Genomic DNA, 21,191 nt, shown 5'->3' on the forward strand with positions numbered 1-21,191 from the left:
CATGCGTTCATTGTCTGGTCAGTAATGAACTGATATTTTAAAACCCAGCTCACATCTTATGGGAACTTGCTTTGTGTCAATCCCAGAACTAAATTTGTCACACATGTCATCTCATTGTAAGGTAGAGATTGTTATTATTCCATGGAATCAGAGACTCGGAGATGATATGCTTGCCAGATGACTAACAGCCAGCCAAGGGGCCCACTGAGATTCAAAGCCAGGGCTCTGTGATTTCAACTTCATTGCCACTATGATGTAGGAAGAATCTACTTTTTTTTTCTTTTGGTGGTGGTGGTGGTACTGGGGTTTGAACTCAGAACCTCATGCTCACTAGCAGATGCTCTACCACTTGAGCCACTCCACCAATAAGCATCTACTTCTTGACCTGTACTATGGTTATCCCTGCAGACCTGGGACCCGTTTAGGCATCACCTTGCCTCAGAGAGTCCACAGTCTAGTGAGGACGACAGGCATGCACTCCACTGATCAAAATGCAGCATTATCATTGCTGCAAGGAGGAGCAGGCAATGGTTTGGAGATAATCCAGAGCATATTTTCATGCCATGGACCAGGAGAGGGGAAAGGAGGTGAGGAAAGGAGTAACAAGGGACTTGACAAATGCTGAGTGAAACTTAGCCTGAGTCGTGAAGTACAAATAGACATTCAGGAGCATGAGAAGAAGGGTGAAGGTTATCAGGCAAGTGCTGGGGATACAGCTCTGTAGTAGAGTACCTGCATAGCAGGCACAAGGCCCTGGGTTCAATCTCCAGCACCACACACACCAAAAAAAGAAAAGAAAAGAAAATCACCAAGCAAGACATAGAAGATTAAAATTAAAATATAGCCTAGTCTCCAAATTTGCTCAATGCGTGTGATGACAGTGGCCAGATGTGAAGCTGTCAGGTGACTGGAGTCTGTTTTATAGCTTCCATGCTGAAGAGTTTGAATCCTATTGTACAGTAAATAGAAAATGTCATAACAGTTTTTTAAGCGAGTGGTTTGAACTTGTGAGTACAACAATGATAATATTGGGTAACAACTATTGAGTACTTACGATGTACTCAGTAAACATATACATAACTTTGGAGGTTTGTAGTAAAAATATATAGCAGATATTCCTTCTTGTAGATGCACAGTAAGCCTGGATGCTGAGGCTGAATAGTCACAACCTCACACCCTAGAGCTCTCCGGTCATGGGCTGCACTGAATTAGGAAGGACTCAGAGCAGGCAGAGGTGAGATTAAAAGACACCAGGCTGGAAGCAGGCAGGTGAGTGAGGGGCTGACAGGAGATCAGGCACGGATGAAAAAGGACCAGAGTAGAGGATAGTTAGGGAGGATGAGAGGAAATTTCTGGAGGGGAAAAGTGGTAAGGCGTGGGGAGAAATGTCCAGAAACAGAGGCTGCAAGGGAGAAGGAATGCACTCCCTGGAGTCACACTCTCCAGTTTCTGACTGCGCCACCTGAGCCAGGGCAAGGGGCAGCACGAGAGGCAAGAGTCTGGCTTTGGCAGGTTGATGGCAGGGTTGTGGGGCCCCTGGGTAGATGTGCCCAGGGAATGGTGTTAGCACGCATCTGGCCATCCTGAGGCTGGGATATCAAACGTGTGTAATCAGTGAGAAGGAGACCAGGTTCTAGTCCTGTCTGGACCAGACAACATTGAACTCCTCCACCAGGCCTTGGCTTCCATGTCTATAATCTTTAGGGGGAGGAAGCCTACCTTGAAGGTGCCCTCCAGACTGCAATGCAGTAATCCCATGTTCACAGTCAAGAAGGGTATAATTACATGCAGACCTGGCTCCTGGAAGCCTGTCAGCTCACAGGCTACATGGTGAATAGCATTCCACACTCAGCCACAGCAATCAAAATCTTCAGCGATACTCAGAGCTAAAGCAGCAGGCTGGTGATGGTGATTTAGAAGGTTATTGTATTTCACATTTTCAGTCTAATGAGGAAGTGAACTCAGAGTGGTTAGCATAGGGTAGCAAATCCCACCTGATGCATATTTACAGGGCTTGAGAGGAAGAAAGACAGCCTCTTTCACAGGCTCCGTGTGTTCTTGCTCTTCTGGAAAGCCAATTATGTAAAGCTCTGATGCTCCCTGGAAGTGAAATTCACTTTGCATTTTAAACCTGCAGTGGGAGAAGTACTCAGCAGCTGGTTGGGATGGCTGTGGAAGGCAGGCTTCTTTTTTCCCACCAGTGCACCGTGCTGGAGGTGCAGACAAAGACTTCACGGCACCAACATGTTTCTACTTCTCAGGTAGAGATCACTGAGCTGGACCAGCTCTGAGGTATGAGGAGGGAAACATTTATTAAGTGCTTGCTGTGTACCTGAAACTCCGTGGGAGTGAAGGGTGAATCAAGGTACCCATCTCTAGGCAACTCAGTCCTTCCTGGCAATCCAGGATTGCCAGGAGATGGGCACCCTAGTAGAGAGAAAGGGGTTGGGGTCAGAAAATAGAGTCACTCATCCCAGCTTGGCACAGCTAGTTGGTGACCTTGGTGACTTCCTCACTCTGGTAGTAGTTTCTTGTGGGTGCAAAACAAATTCCCACAATCTGGGTGGTTTGGAACAATGGAAATGCCTTTTGCACATCTCAGAAACCTGGGTGTCCAACAGCGAGATGTGGGCAGTGATGCTCCCTCGTATGGCTCCAGGGAGGCTCCTTCCTGCCTTGTTAGTGATCCTGTTTGTTGCTGTGTCACTCCAGTCTCTACCTCTGTCTTCACGTGGCTGTCTTCTCTGTGTCTCCAGTCCTCATCTCTCATAGAGATGTTGAATCAGGGCTCACCCTAAATATAGGATGATTTTTTCTTGAGATCCTTAGTTACATCTGCAAAGATTCTGCTTCCAAATAGAGCCCCTTTCACAGGTCCTGGGGGTTAGGACTTAACACTTAGACATAACTTTGGGGGTTTTCTTCTACCATTTGGCCCCAACATCCCTTTTCACCTGCTTCCTCATCTGGAAAATGGAGCTTGTCATAGTACCTGCCCCCTTGGGTTGTTGGGAGGATTGAAGAGGAAATTTGCATAAAGTCCTTACTTGGCACCCGGCATTCAGAGTTACTATCATTCATTCACTCATTCATGTCACCAGATACACAACTCATGCTTATCCTTCCAACTCTAAACCTAAGCAATTCTCTCAAGTCTAGGTACTGTGCTTCCAGGGCACAAAGCAGTCATTTTGGTGGCATGGGGATGCTGACACAATGGTGTTTATGCTCTGTCAGCAATCCATGTGTGCAGGGAAGGAGAGAATGTCAGTTTCCCTGCAACCACAGACATTGGTCACTTCATCAGTCACGATAGCCCAGACAGGACTGCCCAGCTATGGTTGCTGTCCTAAATTCTGAGTGGACTGCCAGAATGACAAGGATTTTGGGGGAGCACCTGGACACACTCAGTCATGCCTGCACCCTGGGTGTACCTGTGCTGTCACAGGGTGTGGACAGGCCAGCAGTGGCCAGGCCTTGGGGATGCACAGACAAGCAGGATGCAATTCCTCCTCTCCTGGAACCCTTGGGGCAGAGAAAAGAGGGATAAAAAGATGGATAGTGGGGCCAGGAAGGCATCTCAGCTTTGCTTGATGGTGGGATTCAGAGTAGTGCATCACAGAGCCCAGCATGAACTAGGAAACCAGTCAACATTTATGCACAGATGCTTAAGGGACAAGTAAGCTCTCAAACTTTAGGGTCAGGCTGGTCTAGGACAGACAGGAAGGGCAGACAGAAAAGCAGTTGAAAATGCAAAACCCACGGGGTGTGGACACTGCTGGGCCCTGAGACTGAGGAGGGCATGGTTTAGGATAGCCCCTAAGTTTGCAGTTTGAGTGACCGGGTGGGTAGGGGAGGAGGCTGAATGTGGCAGAGGAAGAGGAGGTTTAAGTGGCATCTCACCCCCATTGGTAATGCTTACCATTTTCAAGCTCACTGTGGGCCAGGCATCCATGTAAGCTCTCGCCATCTTTTTGTTACTGGATTCCACAATAATCCAGTGAATAAACCATCATTATTTGCCGCATTTGGCAAACTGCAACAAAGAGAAGTTACATAATCGTTGAACTCTGCTCCAGCCAAGCCCACCCTCTTCCTATTTCTCAATGTGCTGCACTGGTTCCTCTATGTCAATGACCTAAGGGACATTTCCTCAAACTCCTAGTGCCCTCATTCCTCAAGGTGGCAGAACGTGATACAAACCTTATTTTAAACAGGGATTCAGCACAAGTGTAAGGCACTTCTCAGCTTCACTCTTCTTGGCCATGTGACTTCTTTCATACCCGTCCCTCTCTGAACCTCATCTGTAGTAAGTGTCAAATGGTAACATGTCCCCAGAGGCTACTGTGAAAAAGGAAAGGAAGCTGATGGGTGGGAGAAAGTGAAAACATGCAAACAAGTAGAGAGCATGGACAAGACCCAGCTGGAATTTGGCCACTATCAGATTCAAGTGGCAAGTGGCCCATCCAGTCACCCTGCCCTCCCTTGACTTCCTTTCCTCCCTGTGCTGACCGAGTGCTAGGTTGGATATGAAGTCAAGATGGCTTCAGTCGGAACATAAGTGGCACTCCAGGACCGATGTATGACAACGGTAAAATGGAATTAAGTCTGCACTTAATTTGCTAGAAATAAATCAACATTTCACCAAATTATCCTGGAAACCAGGGAAAGCAATGAGACCTCACAAGCTCCTAGCCTGAGGTGGGAGAATGACCATGGGAGTGACCTACCACTCAGCGTTTAGAGAGCAGCAGCATGGGGACCCCCAGGATAAATGCATTCTGGAGAACAAGGGATTCCTGTCCTTCACTATTTTTTTCCATTGAGAGGAAATTCACATAACATAAAATTAGTGGTTTCAAAGTGTGCAACTCAGCAGTGTGCAGGACGCTCACACTGGTATGTAGCCCTCACCTCTGTATAGTTCCAAAACATTTTCATTTCCCTGGGAGGAAACCCAGCACCCATAAAGCAGCTGCTTCTCACCACCCTTCCTTGGCCCACACTTGGCAGCCAGCAGTCTGCCCTCTGTCTCTGGGGACCCACTGTTACAAATGAGTCACCTTAGATCCTCTGACCAATCAGCTGTCTGTGTCCTTTTGCTCCACCCAGCTAGGAATCATGAGTAGGCAAGGAGAAGCTCTTCTAGTGCTGGCAGTCCTGGGCCCTTGAATATCCAAAGCCTAGGGACAGGACTGGCAGACCCAGGAGCTCACAGCTCCAAGCTCTGAGAGCCAGGGGCCTACTGCTCGAGGCTTTGGAAGCCAGGGACTTAGGGATCCAGGCACTCAGGTTGGAGACTTATCACTCTGGGTTTTAGCCACTAGTGGCCCCAGCACTTGGCAGTGATTGCAATCCTTGCCTTCCAGCAGCAGTGAGCAATGGCAGCAGACAGCAGCAAACAGCAACAGGTGCCATCTCCTAGTGTTACGTGGAGAGCAGCTTATGAGAAACCTATGAAAACTGGACATAAGCACAGCAAGATGCAGCTCAGCTGCTTTTCCTAAGATGTTTATCTTAGGCTGGGATTGGCACAGCCCTGGCCACAGAAAAGGATAATGCAAAACAGCTGCTTCTCCTAAGTTGTTTACATTCAGCGAAACAGGAACACAGGTTTCTCCTGTTACAATGTCACGACCCTCCCCGAGAACCACTGCTCCACCAATTACCATTGGCTATAAAAGACCTGCTGAAGGACAACACAAGGCTTTTTGCTTTGGGTTTTTTGCTTTTTGCTTTTTGATGTGGGAGGTTTTGGAAGGGAAAGGGATTGCTGAGCAGGGAAAATGAATGGCTGAAGTGAAAAGAATTGCTGAAGGAGCATTGCTAAAGGGGAATTTCTAGCCAGCCTGAGGGCCAAGACTTGAAGAAAGCTAAAGAGAGAACATGGGATAGTGCAATTCTGCACTGAGACTTTATACATAGGCTTTAGAAAAGCTAAGCTAAAGAAAAGCTAAAAAGAACATGGTGCAGTGCAAGTCCAAGCACTGAGACTTTAAGAGTTATGCATATGCAGTTTTTAGGCCAGCTGTTGTTGTTTGCAAGTCTGAGGACTGAGGCTTTAAGAAAGCTAAAGAGAGAACATGGACAGTGCAAAGTCTGAGGGCAAAGATTTTAAGAGAGGTTATGCTAAAGAAAAGCGAAGAGAAAACATGGGAGAGAGCGAGTCTAAGGAAAGAGACTTTAAAGAACAGAAAAGAAGACTTTAAAAGCAAGGTTTTAAGGAAAAACTTTAGAAGCAAGATTTTAAAGAATTGTAAAGGCACAAGGCCTTTAAGAATAAAGATAGAGAAAAGCAGCAGAGTAAAATGAAGAGAATAATAGAGAAAAGAAGCAATGAAGGTTGTGTGTCTCCACCTGAACAACAAACACACCTGATCCCACTTTCTGTCTGTCTGTCTATCGTGTGTCTTTTCTGCATCTCCAGTCACCCCCAGTTAAGCCCAGTTAGATTCAGTAGTAACAGGAGTGAAAGAGAAAAGCTCACTCCAGTGGTACAGCTTTCATGCAGGCCTCCTGTGCTGGGACCGCACCTTACAGCAGTAAGGGTTACAACTCTCCAGCCTGGGGCGCTGGCAACCTCAGCCTTTGGCACCAGACAGTGTTATAGCTCTAGGGCATGGGTGTCTGAGACCCTTAGCCCTTAAGTCTTGGCAGCTCCCTGGAATGCTTCCAGTGACCAGGGTCCACAGTTTTTGTCTTCAGCTCTTGTCTTCACAGTCCTCATTGTCTCCTTCACCTATGCTCCCTTTCATTTCTGCCCCAGCCACTCTTGGTAACTCTTCAGCTGTCCTCTTGTCACCACTGCCACCCCTGAGATGGCAGCTGCTGTTGCATTCACCATTGCTTCACCACTGCTACCATTCTGCTGCCACTCTGCTGTCCTCTCTTCATGTTTCCAGCTCAACCCGTTCTACTAATGATAATGGTCAAAAGTAGGCAAGAAAAGACCACTGGAGAGGTCAGGGTGCAGCACAGGAGGTGTCTACAAGTTGGCTCACAAAGTGAGCCGAGCAGTCTAGTTATAGAGCCCGAGAGTGGGAGTGGCAAGATGTCTGCACCAATCCCGGCAGTCTCATGCAAGTGAAGAACTGTGTTTGTATCAGTCATAGCAGTCTCTCCTGCAAATGGCAGACTGTTTGCACCAGTTGCATGCCTTCTGCGGAGTCACCAGGGGAAGTGCTCCCTCTCTGGCCTGGGTGGAAACGGCTACAGGGTCATCTAGAGTTCACCAGCACTGGAGATGGCAAACAAAACAAGCAAACAAAAAACGGTGCATTTGAAGCAGTCATGGATATTTCAGGACTGGAGTTCTGCTTCAGCAGCAAGCAGCTGTGTTTGCCATGCAGCTTCCACAAGGCATCTGGGGATATGCCCAAAGCAGCCAATGCTGGCATGAGTTTGGTTCAGCCAACAACTTGGTTGATGGTCCTTTGCTCAAGGCAGCCTGAGCACCAGGGACCACAACACCTTAGCTTTCCTAAAAGAAAAATAACATTAAAAGAAGTGCGCACATTAAAAACTTACAGTGAACAGTGTTTTAACAATATTTAACAGTGCTCTAACTGTGCTTAACTCCCAGTGCCCAGGGAGACACTTTCATCTGTTTCATTGCCCCCTTCAGATACTTCGTCCTCCTTAATCTTAGAGACTCGAGGGTGAAGGTCTCTTTATTCTTTAACTTTTTTAAACTGAACAGGGGTGGTATCCCTAGGGTCCCCTGGAGGCAGGAAAGTCTTATCTGGCTCCTAATTTCTTTCAGGACCCAACTCTTCCCCAGGTCTAAGAGCTGGAAACCATGCTTTACCATAAAGTTGACGTGAAGTTGCTAAAGCCTGAAAGATGCAAACTTTTGGGGAGGTTAGATATGCAGAGTTAAAAAGATCAGAAGGATAATAGCCATTACTAGATGGGCAGAATAGGATAGGAGCCAAGATCCACTGAGCAGGGCAGCTTCGTGGTATTTGGGTCTGGCCTCTGGTTATGTTGGTGATCTGTCATCACAAACGTGCTTACAGCCCCCAGTGTGAGGCTCTGTGGATTGGTGTACTTCCAATCCCATGTCTCCAAGAACTGTCTGGACTACATGCGAAGAGCTGGTTCTCAGTGTTGTACACTCTGACGTGGCCGTGTGGACGTTTCCCATTGGAGGGTGTCATTGTACTCTTCTACAAGGACCTTATCTGTTTGGTGGCATTTAAGTCTCTAACAAGTTAGCACCGGACATTCTGGGATGGCCTATTGTGTCAGTTTCCTCAAGTGACCCCAACATGAAGACCTCCTTGTACCACTTTGAAAAATGCCACTTCCAGTGAACAATCTTCCTTTCAATTTCAGCTTGACTGAAGTGGAAATAAACCAGCCACTATATGTCACAATCGATGGTGACGTTCTGACAATACTGTTCTTGATGACACATCTCAGAAAGAAATAACAAAATTGCCCATAATTTTTGAGATATTAACCACCGTGTTTTTCAGTCCATTGGGGCAAGTTGGGGAGGCACACAGTCAATAGTTTTTTGGCCCTTCTGGTTGAGGCTGCTCTTCTAGCAGTTCTATCTGTTCAGTTACTTCCCTGACTTTTAAGGGAGCTATTACTTTGGTGACCTTTACAATGGATGACAGCCACCTCCTAGGGAGCATCACTGTTTTTTGAAAAAGCAGTAATAACTCTTTATACTTCATGGGAGGGTGGAGCATTCATTGTTAATATCCTCCTTTCTTCTGGGTGGCTACATGGGTACACATCGCCAAAGCCCACACCCAGAATCACTGTAAGCACTGAACTGGAAGAGCCCTAGCCACCCTGCATACTTGTGTGGCAGGAAGAGGTCTTCTTTTCTCTATCTTCATCCTTATCCCTCTTTTCAAGATGGCGGTTCTTTGCCTCTTTGCACCCATTCTGTTGTCTTCCTTCTTCCCGTGTCTGTTAATATACAGGCCAGGCTAGGACCTTGATACCTTTGTCCTCTTCGGAATTTATCTCCCTGGAATTTCAAATGTTTTCAAGGAAAAGCTTCCACGTTTTTCCTAAACATGCTTATGATCTAAGTCATAGGCTCCACCTGTCTGGGCCTCCCACCTGGGATGCTTTTGAGACCAAATCTGAGGTCTAGGAAGTGGTTACTGATTTATTGTCATGGTTGTGCCTTTGCTCTCAGGTGTCTCCATCACCTAGGACACTTTAGGCCAATACTGCTAGCTGCTAGCCAGACTAGAACTTGGTCCTCTTAAATATACTTAGTCTTTTTATCACATTACTTGACTAGCCTTTTCTTCATCACTGTCTTTTTGTTTTTGTCTTTTGTTTTACTGTGGGCTCCTATCAGTCCATGATTTTTAGCTCAATTTACTTAAGTTTTCAAATTGACCTGAGACTTTTCCTTAACCTCCACACTTCCCACTCCCTTCCACTGTTTTTCCCGGCTGTCCCTCACATGCAAACGTCCTGGATGGTTTCTCACAGTCTTAACAAATCCTAACTTTTGATTATACTTCTTTACCAGGCATTCAAGACCAAGCAGCTGTCCCTATACTAGCCAAAACTGACCCTTCCCTCCTGCTGCTCTAAGGACCACTTTTAAGGCCTTGTGAAGGGCCTCTTGGCTCCCAGCCTCTAGTGTCTTTGAGTTCCTCCCAATTGGGACATTGAATGACTCCCCGGGGTTGCAGGACCTTTCTGCTTTGAAGGGTCCCATTGTCCCCTGGAGCTACAGTTGTGCTTCAGCAGCTTCTCAAGGTGAAAATGAATTGTTCAAAGTGGCAGGTGCTGCCATGAGGCCTGTCCAGCTGGCTTCATGGCTGAAAATCCTTCCTTCAAGGCAACCAGGGCACCAGACAAAGATCCAACAGCTGTGAATTAGGAAGTCAATTCTCTCTGCCCACCAACATCTCAGCTTATTTAAAAGAAAATTAGCATGAAAAGGGGTGCTTAAAATAAAGACTTATCATTATCATTTAATGATACTTAACAGTATTCTAATGATGCTTAACTCCTGCCTCCATGCCCCGGGAAGAAGTGGGCCCTTTAATCTTCCAGTCCCATTTATTCTGAAACAGAATCATTGCTGAGGTAGGCACAGAGCCTCCTGGTATTTGGGCTGCTCAACTCAGTGTTGGTGTTGGAGGCAGAATGGTTTTTATCTAGGTTCTCAACCCTGGGGGCTCACTCTCTTCTTCACTGTGGATTTTATCCTCACCCTGCTCTCCAGCCCACCACGATTCATGCACCATCAAAGCCATCTCCTCCAAGAACCTGCCTCTCACTGAGCAGACACTCTTCCATACATACCTGTGCACCATGTTTGTGTTCCACCCAGATTTCAAAAGGTGTTTCTGTGATGTCTGCCACTTGTTCCCAAGACTGCTCATGGCTCACCGTGGGCAGGAGTCATGGGGCATGGTGGAGGGACCACAGGCTGCACTGTTCAGAAAGGCTATATCCAGCTCACTGCATCCTTCCCTGAGGGTGGTGGCCACGACCTGTAATGGGCAATGATATTTTCTCTCTTGTCTTGGCAGCTCCAGAAGTCTTCCAGGTTTACATGGATGGAGGCCCTGGGTACTCATACCCCGTTGACTGGTGGTCCCTGGGCGTCACAGCCTATGAGCTGCTGAGGGGCTGGGTAAGATGCGCAGGGAACTTGGAGAGGCATGGAGTGGGAGCTTCAGCTGGGCTGGGCTGGGTTCAGTGCCAGAAAGAAGCGCTGTCCAAGAGTTCTGAGTTTCAGTCCCTATGGCCTGTGTGACATCACAAAGGGCCCCATTGAACTCTAAGCCCCTCCTTCTCCTGATGGGGAAAGGAATGCCCAGAGGGGAGGGGCCTCATATTGAGGTGCTTGGGTAGTCAGCACTGTCTCAAACACAAAGTTCCTTGGCTTAGTGATTTCAAATTCCCTCTTTGAACCCACACCACCAGACAGCTGAGTTGACTTCCCAGCTCCACTGGAGACTACTAGAGGTAAAGACTACACTTCTTTTTCCTGGTTTGTTTGTTTTTTTCATATCTTCCCCAAATATGTAACTGGGGACCTAGAGAAATGGGCTGGGACATTCAATACATATTTCTATTTCATTTATATTTAATAGCTGAAGATGACTAATGTAACATTTTTATTTAGGCTGAAAGTATAATGAAAACTAATCTTAAGGCTTGTTTCTCTGCACAAGTATTATTGGAAGTGATGTCACCTCAATATTGGGATCCATGGTTTCCTCACCTGTACTGTGGGAATAATAATATCTTTTTGGTCTATTTTGTATAGCTGGAGTTAGAGGATTCTTATGTCCCTGAACTGTGGGAGACATGACCTGCTGCACAGAGCCCACCAGGTCTCTCCTCCTGACAATTGTACCATGGCTTTGTAGTCATTTGCATATATGCACATGCATGCCTGTAGAAGGTATTCTCCTTGAAGGCAGGGCAGGATCTTCTTCCTTGGGGGGAACCCACACAATATAACACAGTGATAAGGGGTATTAGCTGAAAGTTTGCTGAGTGGGTGAGTGATAAGAGCTATCTGTAAACTGGAAGCACTGAGGGTACAAATATTTTTTGTCCTCTAGTTCAGGCAACCCTCTACTGCTCTTTATCTCATTTCCTCAGAATTTCTCAAGAACATGGTGTTTTTAGAATGCAAAGAAAATATGAACTTGCTCATTTTCTCAGTCACTGAGTGAAAGGATTCATGTCCCACGGGTTTAGTTTTTTTGGTCGGTTCTTGATTCAGTTGCTCTAAGTCCTCAGAGGAGCAATCTGAGGGGCTATGATCCTGAATAAATCTGAGCTCACAGGTGTCTACCAAAGGCCATTATTCTTATGTAATGCATCCCACCATGGAGCCTAAACATGACTGGGTACCCAGCAGCAGAAAGGATTTTGTTGGTCCTTCCTCAACAGGTCACAAAGTCAGAGATGCTGGCTTGGCAAAAAGACCCAAAAGTGGAGTGGGTCTTGCTACTTCAGAATTCATGCATTCATTTGTAATTCTTCAGTCTTCTATTCAGCCAGTCAGAGGCCATTTTCTATGGAAGAGGGAGAGGCAAATGGCCAGGTAGGAGCCTTTGGCCTGGGGAGGAAGTGATTGAATGAAAGAACACGGGGAGGAAGTGATTGAATGAAAGAACACCTGTTCGGTCCCCAGCACAGGAAAAAAAAGGAAAAAAAAAAAAAAGAAAAAAGAAAGAACACCTGTTATGAACCACTGGGAACCTTTCTCCCAAATAGCTTTTCTTGGCTTAATTGTTCATAAAAAGAACAAGAGGTTTATGCAAATTGTTTGCTCTTATGTTTTTCATACCGGAAACAGTTGATTTAGTCAGAAGTTATGCTGAGCAGCACTCATGTCTACCAGAGGACTATGCAAGTTTAGAAGGCATCCTTGCTCCTTGACAAAAGATCTTCTGGGGGCAGACTGTCCCCAGTTTGAGAATCACTGCTATAGCATGATCAAGAGGACTCACTGGGGCTGCTGCACAGGGGGCATGCTCAGTAAGAGAGCAGGCGAGGCCCCAAAATCCACTACCATGTCTCCATGTTTACCCTCTTTGCTTGCCTGGCAGCCACCTGCCTCACCTGTGTTACCCTGGCCTTTGGCATCAGCTAGCACTTCTTGATGGGTAAATGAAACTGTTGGGGATGTGAAGAGGTCAGAGAAGAGAGGAAGGGCAGCTGGAGCTTCCCCTAGAGGCTGGGTACAGAACTGAGAACAGCTGAGTTCACTCCAATGGGTGGGCTCAGCCTAACAGAGCGGGGGAGGAAAGGGTCCTTGGATCGGATGTGGGCTTCCTGTCCCTTAGTAAAGCAGACAGAGCGCTGTGCCAGGAATCAGGATTGGGAAAGGGGGAAGGCCCTTGTTGATTTTATGTTGTTTCCCAGACTCCAGAACCCTGCAGAGACGATGGACAGTTCCAGAGAGGAAAACGTCAGTTGCCAGAGACACTGATCCTTGATTTCTTCTGATCTGTATTGGGATTTTGAGTAGAGATTTTGTGGGGGAAAACATTGGATTAGATGGTCTTCAAGGCCCCAGCTCAGCTCTCACATTTAAAATAACAGATCTATGGCAATCCTTTCCTCTTCATTCCTTCTATTTCTCAGTAAACTAGCAGGGTGTTTTTGTAAACTGAGCTTTCTGGAGTAGAGACACACCTGCACTTCAGAATGAGTATATCCAATGTCGTGCTGATAAACACTGCTTTTACCAACAGTACATTCCATTACTACCTGGCTTCTGAGTCAACACGTCCTAAAGCCAACAAGTGAGAACTCAGCATCGGGAGAATTCTTCACCGGCAGCAGATGGAATATTGATTGAAATATTTGTTGTTCTTGTAATAGGAGCACCCACCCAAACAGACAGGGGCTGGACCTCAAGGTTGGGGTTATCTTAATCATATTGTCCTAAGCTTAGTTCTAAATGCGCTTCCTACACTGGCCTAGAGATGGCTTCGATTTTTTGTGATAATTGCTGTTGTTATTGGTCTGGTTCCTCTAGAATTGGAGAGAATGAGAGGTCAGAGAGTAGCTCATTTGGAGGTCTGATGAAAAGCAGAATTAGTGAGGGACCAAGAAGGAAGTAGAGCATAAAATGTCTTACATTCGCTTCTGGCTGGTTTGCCACCTGTGCACTTGGATTTGGCACTCTAGTGACATTGAAGAGAGAATGGGGAAAGTGAGTAGGGTCTCTGTGGGACACTGAGGGAGTCTCCTTTCATCTCTGAACCTCAGTGTCAGTCCTGACTTTTAAAACAAGGACAGAGGTGAGGCTCCAAACCTCCCTGCACCTCCCACAGCTGGTTCCCAAGGTGGAGTGGCACAGTGTGGGCAGAATAGTTTATTGACAGGAAAAAAGACAGGAAGACAATCCTCAACAGTCCACAAACCCAACTCCCAACCCCATGGTCAGGTGGTGGTCCTAAGGCATGTCCCCACCCTCACAGGAGCCTACACCCCACAGATTTCCACCCAGCATTCTGACCACACTGGACCTTAAAGCCAGGTGGAGAGCACTAAGGCTCTCAGAGAGCCATTTTTCCCATGGGGAATGAACAGGTGACTAATGCTTGTCATGCCCAGTCCCCACCATCCCAGTCCAGAAAGGCTTCTGAGCTTGGGGAATGACGTAGGAGCAGAAAACCACTGGTGGAATGCCGAGAAAACAGAAGAGTGCTTGCTGTACCAAGCCCTAACTCTGGGGAAGATTGGAGCTTGCACATTCTCCCTGAAGGGAGGAGATGGCAGGTGACAGTGGCAGATGGAAGCAGCCCACTGTCAGCCCAAGTGTTCCCAGACTTTGGCCATTTCAGTCCTGCCCACTCAGGGACCAGCTCATTCGTGACAGGGAGAGGTGGTGGCCAAGATCCACCACAGGCAGGGTCTATGACTGGAAGTGTTCCTGGGTGTCCAGTAGGTGGTGAGAGTTGGCCAGGGTTCTGGGCCTGCCTCTGCCACTCACAGGCTAGAGGACCTTGGAGATCGCCTAACCTCCTTTGACTGTAACAGGCTAAAACAGGCTCCAGCACTGCCCCTCAGGCTTAGTTACTGTTGGTATTTGAGCCCAGACCACCTGCCCTGCCATGAAAGAGGAACACCCATCATGGCCTGCAGGGGAGATTGAACACTACATGATCTCAAGTCACATGTGTGGTGGCTTCTCCCAGGCTCTCTCTGATTTCATCTGTTGCTCATGGTTGCAGCGGCCGTATGAAATCCACTCGTCCATGCCCGTCGACGAGATCCTCAGCATGTTCAAGGCGGAGCGTGTACACTACTCCTCCACCTGGTGCAAGGGGATGGTGGCCTTGCTAAAGAAGGTAAGGCAGGGCTGCACCAACCTGCCAGGTAGCTAGTGTGCACGCGGGCCACAAAGGAAGGAGGGAGAACTCTGAAGCCGCAGGCTGTTTTCCCTCCACCACAGGTTCCTCACAAATAGAAATACTTAGTGTGCGTGGCTCCCAACTCACAAGCTGTAAGAAATGGGGCCCATACTGACTTTTGGTAGACCCTGTTGCTAGTAGAATAAATGCTGGTTCCCAAAACATGGCTCTAGCCTAGCAGCATCAGCATCACCGTCACCTGCACACTTGTCACGGGCTCCAACCCGTGACAAACATCAGGTGGGCCCAGTTTTCTGTGTTGACCCGCTCCCCGTGCCTCTGGTGCTGGCCCCAACTTGGCACAGGCAGGAGATCCGGTGCCCTCCTGTGAGGTTCCCTTCAAATCTCCCGGCTTGGGAGCCCATCAAGTCTTGCATATGGTTGGCACAATCATTGTTACAAGAATGGTGCTGGTATCACAGCCTTGGTTGAGGGCCACGTGTCCTGGGCCATGTGTCCTAGGCCACATGGTGAGCTCTTTTCATCCCACAAGCCCTGAGAGTAGGGTGGTATTGTAGTAAAGACGAGAATGTCAATGCTTAGGAAAGCAAAGTCATCCAATCAGTGCCCTCAGGTTAATACAAAGCAGAGGCAGGATTGGAACCCAAGCCCTGCTGACTCCAGGTCCCCACTTTCAATCCTAGCACAGCCAATTATTTGCTAAATTATTTTAAAAGGGATCCACCACCTTGTTCTAGTGAGCCAGGGTTCTGACTGATCTGGAGGCCTTCCACCCTGCCAATTCCTGCCCGACTCAGAATCCCCTCCATGGGGCACAGGCCTCAGCTCCCGGGACAGCTGTCCTAGACAATGTGCTCTCTGATGGCACCAAAGAGAGCCTCTTTAAATTTGCACCTACCCCTGGGATACCAAGACCACCATGATTGGCAAACAGGTATTCCTTGTGTGGTGTAACCCTGGCCCACTCTGTGGACATAGCTGGGAGATTTCCACAATGACAGGTGATACCTGCAGGTGAGCTGGGGGGAGGGGCTCCCACATCTTGGCAGCTGGACAATCCACTCCTCTCTACATGTGCCAGGTCCTTACCAATCCCACTGGGCCTCACCTTGACCATGAGCTGGAAGTGGGAGAGCTGCCCTCACTCTTCCTGTTGGCAGAGGAAGACATGAACCCAGAGAATTCAGAAGCTCATGAGGTCATTGGCCTTGGTGTCAGTCCCTGGGGTACAGCCCCTGCTCCCTAATTCTTATCCCCTGTGTTCTTTGCACCTGATAAGCTGGAGGGTTTGGGAAAGACAATGAAAAGTGGCATTCTGTGTCCTGAGACAAGGCAGCCATTCCAGGCCCTGTCCAACAGTCCCTGCCAGGACTTCTCTGGAAGTCCCTTCCTGGCTATAGAGATGAGTGCAGACAGCGCTGCCGTGTGGACCCAGACAGGGCAGGCCACTGGTGAGCACGACATGCAAGGAACTTTAATTGTCCTTGCTAACCTCAGCGAGACGCATGATTTAAGGTCGCACCTTTGCCCTCTGACCACAGCTCCTGACTAAGGACCCTGAGAGCCGCCTGTCCAGCCTCAGCGACCTTCAGAGTGCACCCTACTTGGCTGACATGAACTGGGACGCGGTGTTCGAGAAGGCACTGATGCCCGGCTTTGTGCCCAATGTGAGTCACCCCATCCCTCAGCATGCCCCCATCTTGGAGATCAGCAGGAACCCCAAGACTAGTCATGGACACAGAAGCATCAATGGGTTCACATTTTGCTGAGATTCGGAGCAGATTTGGACTTGATTTCCAAGGTCCGATTCATGCAGTGGGTCCATGAGACGTGCGGCTCCTTCCTGCCATTGAATCAGGCCAGGTGCACAGGGAAAGGTACGGGGAAGAGGGAGGAAGGCTCTGCTGCCTGGGGACAGACTACCAAGTAGAGAAAGACAGGCAAGGAGCTGCCCAGCCAGGAAGCGAGCTAAACAGAGCAGCCAGTCGTGCTCTGCCAGGGGTACATGGAGAACCAGTCGGGAGGAGGGAGAGGCCTGTGGTAGGCAAAAGCCAGGCCCTCTTTAGGGAGAGTTGGCAAGAACATGAAGGAAGTGAAGGAACCAGGCTTTCAGAGATGGGCTCTGAGCCTTCCAGGCATAGGGGACACCACAGTGTCACACTCCAAGCAGCAGAAAGCGTCAATTTCAAAGTAATGCAAAAGGTTTTTGACTGGATCAAAATGAGCCAGGAGGAAAATACTAAGACATGAGGTTGGGTGGTGATGCCTGCCATGCCAGAGTGGTTCTGCAGGCCACAAAAGGACTTTAGGGTCTGTCTCCGAAACACTGGAATGTTTAGGACAGGGAAGGAAAGTACTGGATTTACACTTTTGAGGATGCTGGCTGCAGGAGGCTACAGGATCCCTCATGAGGGAGGTTTCAGGGTCACAGAGTGACCTCCAGGTCTCCCCTGGCGTATCTGTGACCTGTGATCAGTGGACTAGGGTCCGGTGATGGGGATGTGAGCAGCAGAGGGACTACATCACAGGCCTGCCAAAGCTGACCTCAGTTGTCACTTCTTTCACTCCCCTATTGTCAGAGTGCATGAAACTCGGGCACAGGATGAGGAAGGGACCTGCTGGGCCCAAGTTTCACTGGAGAGCCCAACTGCCCCATGGGCTATTTCTTGGTGGATTATTTTAAAGACTTGTCACTCCTTTAGGTACAAAAATAACATTGTCCTTTCCATCACCAAGAGACCAAGGCTTCCAGTTCTCTTTTCACAAACTGCTCACGATACAGGGCACGTTTCTGAACCCAACTTCTCTGACCATGAGGCTGTGCCCAGCCCATATCCTTATGGCCAGGTCGTAACAGTCCCCTTCCTCACAGGTCGAGGAACACCTGGCCCACCTGCCGTACTCACTAGAGATTATGTGGTCTTTCTCCAGAAGGGAGCCTTGCCCTCCAAGCTGCAGGTGATGACCTGAGCTCCCAGACATTAGGACCCTGGGTCAGAGTTTGTTGCCTGTGTGATTCCAGGGCTGCTGATGTCATAGTCACGGAACTGCGTTGCTGGGGAGACTGACATTCTGGGCAAGCCATCAGGGGAAGGTCTCAGAGCCAAGAACAGCTTCCAGGGATCTGGCAGTCATGATGGGTGGAGCCCCAGGTCCACACGCAACAGAGCCAGTCCTGATGTTCACCGGCACCAGCTTGACGAGCCAAGCAGGGCAGGAAGCTGGGCAGATGTTGGTTGACTAGAAACAGTATTTTAAATTTAAATTATTAAAATGATATTCATAGAAAAATAATGGCATAAGAATGTGTATATGATCAAATAATTATGGAAAATCAGATTGCATGTAAAAGCATGGCTACAAGGGATATTCACCTAGCAGGGCTGCCAGAGTAGTGAGGGAGGGGGCTGTGACTGTCATTGAATGACACATGCAGTGAGAATGTGTTTCTTTCATCATCAAAGAAAAAATGTCACCCGTGATTCCCACCATGGTAGAAAATCATTATTTATTGAATGAAAGAACGATTGAAGACATGAAAAAAAAATTCACTGATGGTGGACTGTCACCAAACCATGTTTTCTTTCCCCCGTGCCTTCAGAAAGGGAGATTGAACTGTGACCCCACGTTCGAGCTTGAAGAAATGATTCTAGAATCCAAGCCCCTTCACAAAAAGAAGAAGAGGCTGGCCAAGCATAGATCCAAAGACAGCAGGAAGGACAGCTGTCCCCTGGTGAGTGCATGTTGAGAGCAGTGTGGAACCCTCAGACACTCAGCTCCCCAGATCCTCTACCCTTATATAAAATGCCTTAATATTGCACATAACCAATGCTTCAGACCATCTCAAGGTTACTTATAACACGTAACACGGTACAAATACTATTTACACAGTCATTGTTTCGGGAATAATAGCAAAAAAAATGTCTATATGTTCAGTATAGATGTGACCGTCACAGGCCTAACCACAGGTACATGAGGCAAACAGTTCTCAACGCAGCTCTGTGGGGACAAGGCCTGTGCCGCCGCAGGGGATGTCCTGCTTGTCCCTTCACCCACAGGGACTCAGTGTAGCTTTCAGTGTATGTCTCTCACAGTACACAGCTGTGCAAGGACAGCTGCAGTGCAGGAGGCTCTGCAGGACTAAGCAACAGTAAGGGACAGAGATGAGCAACATTGGTGCTGGGTCACTTGTCCTGACCCATCCTTCAGGAAGGCTTTACACTGTAGAGGCTCCAGACTGCCCTGTGACTTCCATGGGCCCTGGGCAATTTTGCTTTCAGGGACCTCTGTGTCGATGTCCTAGGCTAATAGCAAAGCACCACTGGTTGAGTGGATTCTACAAACAAATTTTAAGACCTCATAATCATGAGCCCAAAAGTCCAGTATAAAGGTACCAGCACAGCCACATGGCCACCAAAGGCAATGGGGGACCATGGGCCCTCTTCTTCCTGTGGCTTCTTGTGACTTCGGGAAGTCCTTTGTGGCTTTGGGCTGCAGTGGCACTGCTCTCATCTCTCCCTCCACCCTCTTGTGGCCTCCCTCTGTGTCTCTGTGTCTTTGTGGCCTTCATACCAGCAGACCAGACATCGATGTTAGGGCCCCCTAATCTACTATGGCCTCACCTTAACTACATCACACCTGCAAAGACCCTACTTCAGACACGGTCTCAGTGACAGACGCCAGGACTTAGCATTTGAACATATTTTGGGAGAGGTAAATCAACCCACACCAGCCCCTTTCCCTGTAAGAAGAGGTATTTATTTTACAGCTATATTGGTATGAAGAAGGATATAAACTTTGATACTAAAAGGTCATTTTATTCCTTTTATTTTAAAAGGAATTAAAACACCTTCTTATCTCCTAAAAAGCTTCATGGGGTCCATGCCTTGAGCCACTCGTGCCGGCTGCAGACCTGGCCTGGAGTCCCCTGCCTGTGGTTGGGAGGTGCACAGAGGTGCTTGCTGTACTGTGTGCCATCTACACACGGCCTTCAGGGCCTCCCAGAGGCATGTCAGAGAATGTCTATGGCCCTGGCAGTCCCCACACTTGTTCCTGGAAGGAGGGGCCGGCCCTGAGGGTTTTGAATTTCTTCTCCTTTTAGCCTCTTAAGCAGGCGACAAGCGTCCAAATGTGCAGGTGGCCAAGCTCAGGCTGCTCAGTCCACTTCCCCCAGCATTGCTCTTATGTTGGATTTAATTACTTAAAACAGGTTTGTCTGCCTGGCTTTCCTTGGACAACAGATGCCCATGGGAGTAGGGCCTGCTCAGACATTGAGCTTGTCCCCAGTCCTGACTTTAGATCTCTCAGCTGCTCTCGCTGCTCCTCAGCCCATCTCCATGGCAGTGCTCTGTCATTTACACCCCTCTGTGCTCTTTGACAGAATGGACATCTGCAGCAGTGTTTGGAGACCGTGCGGAAGGAGTTCATCATATTTAACAGAGAGAAGTAAGTCCACACAGCACACCTGGGCAGAACTGTCTAGCACATCCGAGGCCCCAGGAGGAAGGCAACCCTGAGGCCGGAGGGGAAGGTAGGGGTGGAGTGAGACACAAGGCCCTGGAAGGAGTGAAGCTCCTGGGGTTGGGATTAGGTGGAGCTGAGTTCTAATCCTGCCCCTGTTGCAAGGTCAGGGCAAGGGTGCTGACTCTTCTCTCTGGCCTTGGGATGCTCCAGTGAAAATGGGGATGACTATGGAGCAGAGAGGCAGGCTCCAGTGGTCCACGTTGAAGCCTCCTGGGGCCACGCCCTGCCACAGAACCCCCAGAAAAGGTCTTTAGCCCCACTGAGCCTCACAAAAGGTGGAAATTGCTTCTTACAGTGTAGGGATTGCTGGGTTAATCAAGGCTGCAGACGTGGTGCCCAGCAGCGCAGGATGCACAACAGGTGAAAATAATTCATGCCATTTCTATCGTTGCCTTGGTTAGCAGGGTGAGGCGTGGAGCTGCCTCTGCTGCCTGGACCGGTAAGAGACAGAGTCACTCAGGGTCTGGGAGTGGCTCTGCTGGGTCTGCCCTGGCCTCACCCTCACAGTCCTTGGCCAGCAAAGGAAGTGGAGGGCTTGGCTCCAGATAGATGTTACTATCCAAGGGTTCAAACCTCTGTGGCTAATTTCTCACAGCTGGGCATGGGTGAGGTCAACTTGTTTGATGCACCTTGAAGCAGGCCTTTGGCTGCCACTTGCTATTCAGAGCAGCTCCCTGCCTCCCAGGAGAGTTGGGGAGAGGTCAGTTCCCAGGCTGACCTGATGTGGTCACCAGCATTCACCCATTTGGGGCTCCCAGCAGAGGACAGCAGCACAAGGAACACATGACAGGGGAAGGCAGCCTGGGAGTAGGTCTCACAGAAGGTGCC

At 48.6% G+C, this 21,191-nt stretch overlaps 1 protein-coding gene across 15 annotated transcripts in view; it reads left to right on the forward strand.

Moving 5' to 3' along the window:
* Stk32b (serine/threonine kinase 32B) overlaps positions 1–21,191 on the forward strand; it is a 331,454-nt gene that overhangs the window by 296,096 nt on the left and 14,167 nt on the right. For 12 of the 15 annotated variants that reach the window (XM_074042636.1, XM_074042642.1, XM_074042635.1 and 9 more), the window contains 6 exons: positions 10,524–10,627; positions 10,921–10,962; positions 14,700–14,816; positions 16,382–16,507; positions 18,442–18,573; positions 20,221–20,285. In XM_074042636.1, coding sequence (XP_073898737.1) covers positions 10,524–10,627; positions 10,921–10,962; positions 14,700–14,816; positions 16,382–16,507; positions 18,442–18,573; positions 20,221–20,285 — 586 coding nt within the window. The remainder of the gene's footprint in view (positions 1–10,523; positions 10,628–10,920; positions 10,963–14,699; positions 14,817–16,381; positions 16,508–18,441; positions 18,574–20,220; positions 20,286–21,191) is intronic. The other 3 variants (XM_020178357.2, XM_074042632.1, XM_074042633.1) reach the window with 1 other exon arrangement.

Source organism: Castor canadensis, chromosome 9, assembly GCF_047511655.1.
Source record: "Castor canadensis chromosome 9, mCasCan1.hap1v2, whole genome shotgun sequence".
Classification (NCBI taxonomy): Eukaryota; Metazoa; Chordata; class Mammalia; order Rodentia; family Castoridae; genus Castor; species Castor canadensis.